The 6564-nt window shown below is 40.7% G+C and overlaps 1 protein-coding gene across 1 annotated transcript; it reads left to right on the forward strand.

Moving 5' to 3' along the window:
* Nucleotides 1–821: 821 nt before the first annotated feature.
* ppm1ab (protein phosphatase, Mg2+/Mn2+ dependent, 1Ab) lies at nucleotides 822–6109 on the forward strand. The gene is made up of 3 exons (XM_057353742.1): nucleotides 822–1192; nucleotides 1635–2495; nucleotides 2945–6109. The coding sequence occupies exons 2-3, from the start codon at nucleotides 1650–1652 to the stop codon at nucleotides 3086–3088; spliced, it is 990 nt and encodes a 329-aa protein (XP_057209725.1). The 5' UTR covers nucleotides 822–1192; nucleotides 1635–1649; the 3' UTR covers nucleotides 3089–6109.
* Nucleotides 6110–6564: the final 455 nt, after the last annotated feature.

A 6564-nucleotide genomic window follows, 5' to 3' on the forward strand; every position in this document is an offset into this window, starting at 1 on the left:
CTGTGTGGATCAGAATATCATCGTCGTTACTTTGCCACTAACCAATGAAAAGGCCTGTGGGCGGAGCATTATAGGTTGCCCCTCCCTAGGGGTTGCCACGCCTTGATCTGCAGTCTGCACACTGGGGCTTGTCACAAAAATACGTCATCTCTGAGGTACTGGAAAGCCCATGAAGAGACGTTGTGAAAAAAAAATGTTTTGAAGAGACGTTGTGGCGAGAAGGGATACAGCTACGGCCTAAATCTTGCCATAAAATTACAATAAATTACATTAGGTAATGCCTGCATCTACCCCAACCCTAAACCTACCTTACAACAATAATAATAAAAAATTAATTAACTGTTTTCAGCGTGACAAAAATTATTCGGCGTTGAAGTGCGCATGCCCAGTGGAGGTATGTATCCCTTTTAGCCAAAACCATGAAGAGATGTTATGACTGGGCACATTGTTAAAGCGGAAACTCACACAATTCTACCTACAGTACAGTTGGGTGATATTTCTGTTACATCTAAAACCGACCCAATAATAACTGATAACTTATTACATGGATTGTTTCATAATGGTTGTATTGCTTTATTTGATGTTAACCACCATCTCATTAACGAACTAACTTGCTGTTTTTGTAAACCTTGAAATGCACCAAAAGCACAGTTAAGCGTGAGCTGCAAGGGTTTGGATACAGACATATAGTCTGTAACACACCAGTCGTTTATTCTCATCAATGAATCTATTTTCAGCCCTTAGTTGCGTGGCAGTGATGCAACATTGTGTGAAAAAGGGAACGCGCGCGAGCCGCTGCAGCATCCGGGTCTCCAACAAAAACCGTCAGCGCTCAGAGAGATAGCAAAAGAGTGAGCGAGAGGCTCCGGTAGCCCCCCCTTGGGAAAACAAAAACACCGGAGCCAGAAAATGCCTCACCGCCCAGCTGCGGACTCCCTTAATGGGTTCAAATGATGCTTTCCAAACAGCGTGCATGGTTTTATTTGTTTATTTTAGTAAAACAACAGCGCGTTCGTTCTCAGCCTGTTGTCGTTAGGTAGTTAGCTGGCTAGCCATCGATTTACGAGTGTTGTGGTTGTCAGCGTAACCGTTGCTTTATATTTTTTCTCCCTGGTCCGGCAAAGTGCCGTTAAAACTGGTGTCTGCGGTTTTTGTGCGTTTTTTCATTCAGCAGAGAACACCGGGAAGCTGGGTAAGTGATATTATGACACACTGACGTATGTTTAATGGTGAGAGTTAGCTTCTTATTGCTATGACGATTTGCAGCAGTTTGTATACAGTTACGTTACGCTGAAGAGGGCAGTGGCTTTTGCACATCGTACAGTTCTGTTGTTACGGCTTATTTTTGAGTTCTGAGAAGAAACCAAGACTTTAAAAAGCCAGAATTGAAATAATATCAAGCGATACTAACACAGCGTTACATTGCAATGATCAAACTTGCATGACCCGTTTCATAAGATGCATGTACTTAAACATTTGCTGCAAGAGCACCTGTAGCTAATCATATAAATCCTAATGCCATGTCTGTCACGTGTGTGAACATGTTGTAATGTGTCAGTGATGAGTGACAGTGAGCTATGACCAAATAAAACCACCTTATGCTCACTTTGTCTTCTGGTCTTGCTGGCCAATAGAGCAAAATAAGAAGAATGGGTGCGTTCCTAGACAAGCCAAAGATGGAGAAGCACAATGCTCATGGGGAGGGGAACGGCCTGCGCTATGGACTTAGCAGCATGCAGGGCTGGCGTGTGGAGATGGAGGATGCACACACAGCTGTGATAGGTCTGCCTTACGGCCTCAGCCTTTGGTCTTTTTTTGCTGTGTACGATGGACACGCAGGCTCTCAGGTTGCTCGGTATTGCTGCGAGCATCTGTTGGAGCACATCACCAGCAACCCAGACTTCAGGGGAGCAGGTACGGATACAGGAGGCGAGCCCTCCGTGGAAAACGTAAAGTCCGGAATCCGCACTGGTTTTCTGCAGATTGACGAGCACATGCGGGCCATGTCTGAACGCAAGCACGGGACGGACCGCAGCGGTTCCACGGCAGTGGGCGTCATGATGTCCCCTCATCATTTCTACTTCATCAACTGTGGTGACTCCAGAGCCTTGCTGAGCCGCAAGGGACGCGTTCACTTCTTCACCCAGGACCACAAGCCCAGCAACCCCCTCGAAAAGGAGCGGATCCTGAACGCGGGCGGTTCGGTCATGATCCAGCGGGTCAATGGATCTCTCGCCGTTTCGCGTGCTCTTGGTGACTTCGACTACAAGTGTGTGCATGGGAAAGGGCCCACCGAGCAGCTGGTGTCCCCAGAACCTGAAGTCTATGAGATTGAACGCTCAGAGACGGAGGACGAATTCGTGATCCTGGCTTGCGATGGCATATGGGACGTTATGGCAAATGAAGAACTATGTGGTTTTGTGCGCTCACGTCTGGAGGTGACAGACGACCTGGAGAGAGTGTGTAATGAGATTGTGGACACTTGTTTGTACAAGGTAAGGTCAATCAGATAAGCAATGCTTGGCCTTTAAACAGAATGAGTTGGATGCTAATAATTCGAGATACAAGATTATGTGTTTTTCCCCCATCTTGGTTGTCTAGACAACTGTTGTGTTTAACTTTGTGGCTCTTGTGTTAGCTATTGCCAGGAAAGTTTTGTCATCATTTATTCACACTGTGATTCAAAACCTTCTGTGGAACACTAAAGAAGATATTTTGAGAAATGTATTGGTGATTTTAGGTCCATACAATGGAAGTCAATGGGACCCCAATGTTGTTGGGGCACCAACGTTCTTCAAAATATCTTCTTTTGTGTCTGATCAAGAAAGTCATACGGTTTTGGAATGACATTTGAACTATCCCTTCAAGAACAAACATTGAATTTTTTGTCTGTGACCCTAACCTGCTCTTTCCACTCTTCCTATTTTTCTTTGTGTGTCAACAGGGTAGTCGCGACAACATGAGTGTGGTTTTGGTATGTTTTCCCGGTGCTCCGAAAATCAACTCGGAAGCTGTGAAGAGAGAGGCGGAGCTGGATAAGTACCTCCAGAACAGAGAAGGTGGAGCATGTAAAAAAGCGAATAAATAAAATGTACTGCAACGATAAAGAGAGTTAGAGAAGTGAGCATTCTTACAGAGTTAGGTGAGATTGTTAGATGGCAGTTTACGCTCGCTGAACGAGTATATAATACGTTTCACGTAGTTAGGGTTTCCAAATAACGAATCCCCATATTGGAGAGGACAGACTCACTGGTACTAAACACAGTTAGCACAGGATCCATTTTAGATCCAGGAGTCTAAAGAAACACTATGAATTTGAGTTTATATTGAGGATTAGAGGCCTTGGAATATTTATTGCCAATGTTGAAAAGTACCTACACGATTTAGGTATAACCTGTAGCTTTACCAGAGGTTTTATTTTAATGCATCCCAAATCCAGTGCTCCAGTGCATACTGTATGCCAGTATTGACGTATTATTATTAGCTACTAAATTATGTTAAGTGCAATTGTAGACTATAGGATATAGGATGGTTGAGTTGTGGAAACCCAACATTTTGTTCTTCATTAAAAGCTGCTATAAGTAGAGGCATCTTCTATTAATAAAAGAGACCAAATTTGCGAGAATACAAATGTTTGTTCAAAGAGACATGATACGAAGTGCAGTAATGCATTTCGTTTGCGTCAGTTTGTCCTCATGGCTTCGGATAGTTCTAGTCCTCCAGTCGTACAAGCATGTGTTCTGGCTCCTATTCATTAGCATCTGAAAAATGGCAGTCATTATAAATGTGCGTGAATGTCTGGGCTGCTGCTGATTACCTGAAATTGTAGCAGAAACTCTTTTTATCATACATGGCCTGATGATGCAGATGTCTACAGCAGCGTCAGTCGCCATGAGGATTTTCTTCTGCATGATTCCTGTTCTGTAGCCGTGTTATGGAACATCGCTGCCTTGGTCCTAATTTACAGCGACTACCCTAATTAGAATTGATAGGCTAGCATTGGCACCGCAACTGCTTGAAAGAGTAAAATTCAATCCAGTGGAGACGTGGTACTCGAGCATGCAATGGACAGATAGCACGATAAGTTGTGTGCACCTCCTGCATGTATGCTACGTTAAAGTTAAGTAAAACCAGGGAGAGCTCTTATTAAGATGACAGAAGTTATACTCTGTTGAGAATTTGTACAGTATACATTTATAACCCTTAAGGAATAGCTTTCGTCTGAACTAAACACAGGTTTTGAAAAATGGTGCCGATGTTTTACAATGCTTTCCGAGTTTACTACTTGTTGCCTCAAACTGACAATTTGTCAATCCTCTGGTTTGCCTATGTGACTATAGAGTAAAACAAATTCCCTTTTGGTGCATAGAGTTGGATTTAGGCAGTCAGTACTTTTTTTGTCAGTACTACGATTTAACATTGATTTTGGCAACAAAATTTGGCGAAGGCTTTTTTCTTTACTGCCATACCTTGAAGATTGTGAAAGTTCATTGATTTTTATTTGAATCCACCAAACTTGGTAATACGTAATGTGAAAACAGAAATCGATTGACTTCTTTTATCTAAATTCCCCCTTATAATTGAAAGCTCCAACAACTTCCTAGCATGTATTTTAAAGATATGTTTTAGCTTTAAGATGTGTTAAACTGAATGAAAAAACTGTGCCTGCTCTAAGAGAGAAGTATTGAGACTAAAATGATTGTAAGTCACTTCAGTACCATATCAGTTTCATATGCTTGGGTTTGCTGTCGTGTCTCCTCACTGTTTGACATCTTTAGCTTGAAAAGATAATCCACTGTTTATTAAATTAGCCTTAATTATTTTCTTCCAAAATAACACATTTTACATTTGCATAATTTACAAGACGCGTTGTGTTTATATACCTACAACAAGCAAGTAGGTTCTTTTGGGAGAGCCTGTAATTGTGCCTATGATCGTGATTCTATGGCCAATTGTAGCATTTAACTTGACTTTTCGGTCATCTGACGTTTTAGTTGTTTGTTTGTTTGTTCTTTTAATGGCATATGTACATACATTCATGATTTTAAGCAAAATGGGTCCAAGCACACTTTGTCCGGGCAAGTTACATAAACTTCACTTAAATTATCGCTGCGCAAAGCACAACTCAAACCCCCAATAAGTCAACCATTGGGTGGGACTCTTTACAGAAATATTGCCTTCCTGATAAACAAGACCGGCATTATCTGCCTTGTATAGAAGGTTGCCTTGTTTTCAGGTAGTTTCCTGGAGACACTGTAGCACCACTGAATCGGGATAAACATAAGAATAGTAAACACGTCTGTCTGTCTTTCTACAAATTTTTTGACTCATTGGCATGTCAGTAACCAGCCGGCAAATAAAGCAGGCTTTTGTAACATGTGTATTCAAAATGTATCTGGAGTATTAATAGCAAACATGGCCCTCGTATTGTCAAATAATTGTGCTGTGTTGTATTGTGATGTAGGTTCCTACATTTTACTTTACCTCTCAGGTCCAAACTGACAAGCAACAGAGGACACTATTTATTTTAATTATTTATTGCCTTTATATTTTACCTCTAGACAAAACTGTCCATGCATTCCATTTTATTTAGCCAAATAAGCACTACTAATGCAATTAAAAGCTTTTCTTCTTTTTTCCTTGTATTTATTGTTATTTGTGAGTTAAACAACCGTGTCATTATTGGTCCATGTTACCTGAAAGTTATGTGAGGTTAAATAACATTACGTAGTTTCTAAACCTTCAGAAGTCAAACACATCTCACTGTTCTGTCAGTTGATTGGTTGAGTTGATTGGTCCAAGGTTGATGATGTTTAAGGTTACAATCTATGATTGGTCCTTTCTTATCCCAGCAGACTGTTTGTGTCTGTACGTTGTTCAATTTTACCTCTCAGAAGGTAACTGTTTTATAAAGCTCATTTTAAAAGATTTTTCAAATACTATTTCATAGAAAAGTATTTCAATATTAGAGGGTGAGCACCCAGTATTTTATTTCTTTAGTTTTTATTTTTGTACATTAGCACCCGGGTATTGGCAATGTAGACAAACTGTGATCTTGTCATTCTTGGCTGTCAAAGATGATTCAAATAAAATTATTTACGAAAACTCAGATTCTGTGAGCTTGATTTGTTTATGATGTAGTGAAAGGATGTTGCTCATAAACTTTGGATGGGTATCAGCCCCCGGGGGAAAGTTAAAAACATTATTCTCGACAGTTTGGAGCAGAGAGGCATGACTCAGTCATGAGGACAACGATTATTAGACTTCCTGTCATGATTACGCAGTGACTCATGCTGTGTTTTTGCTCTCTTCTGTATGTCAATATCCTTCCAGGTTATGTTGAAAAAATGAATTTCTAAGTAAGATTTTTTTCCAAGCTGCTACATGAACATTTAAAATGTATACACACTTCCCATCCAAATACAGTACTTGTCACAATGTCACTGAACTATTGATCAGATAATAATATAATGGCATCCACTAACAGGAAATCGTGGGTTAAGATTTACTCAGATTAAGGGGAATATTAGAAAAAGAGCTCTTGGTTATCCATCACAATGTAAG

The sequence above is a fragment of the Triplophysa rosa genome, linkage group LG15 (assembly GCF_024868665.1).
Source record: "Triplophysa rosa linkage group LG15, Trosa_1v2, whole genome shotgun sequence".
In the NCBI taxonomy this organism is placed as follows: Eukaryota; Metazoa; Chordata; class Actinopteri; order Cypriniformes; family Nemacheilidae; genus Triplophysa; species Triplophysa rosa.

Coding starts and splice junctions, on each gene's coding strand:
- ppm1ab (XM_057353742.1), top strand. CDS start 1,650: ATGGGTGCGTTCCTAGACAAGCCAAAGATGGAGAAGCACAATGCTCAT. Junction 2,496..2,944: donor TGGACACTTGTTTGTACAAG/GTAAGGTCAATC, acceptor GTGTGTCAACAG/GGTAGTCGCGACAACATGAG.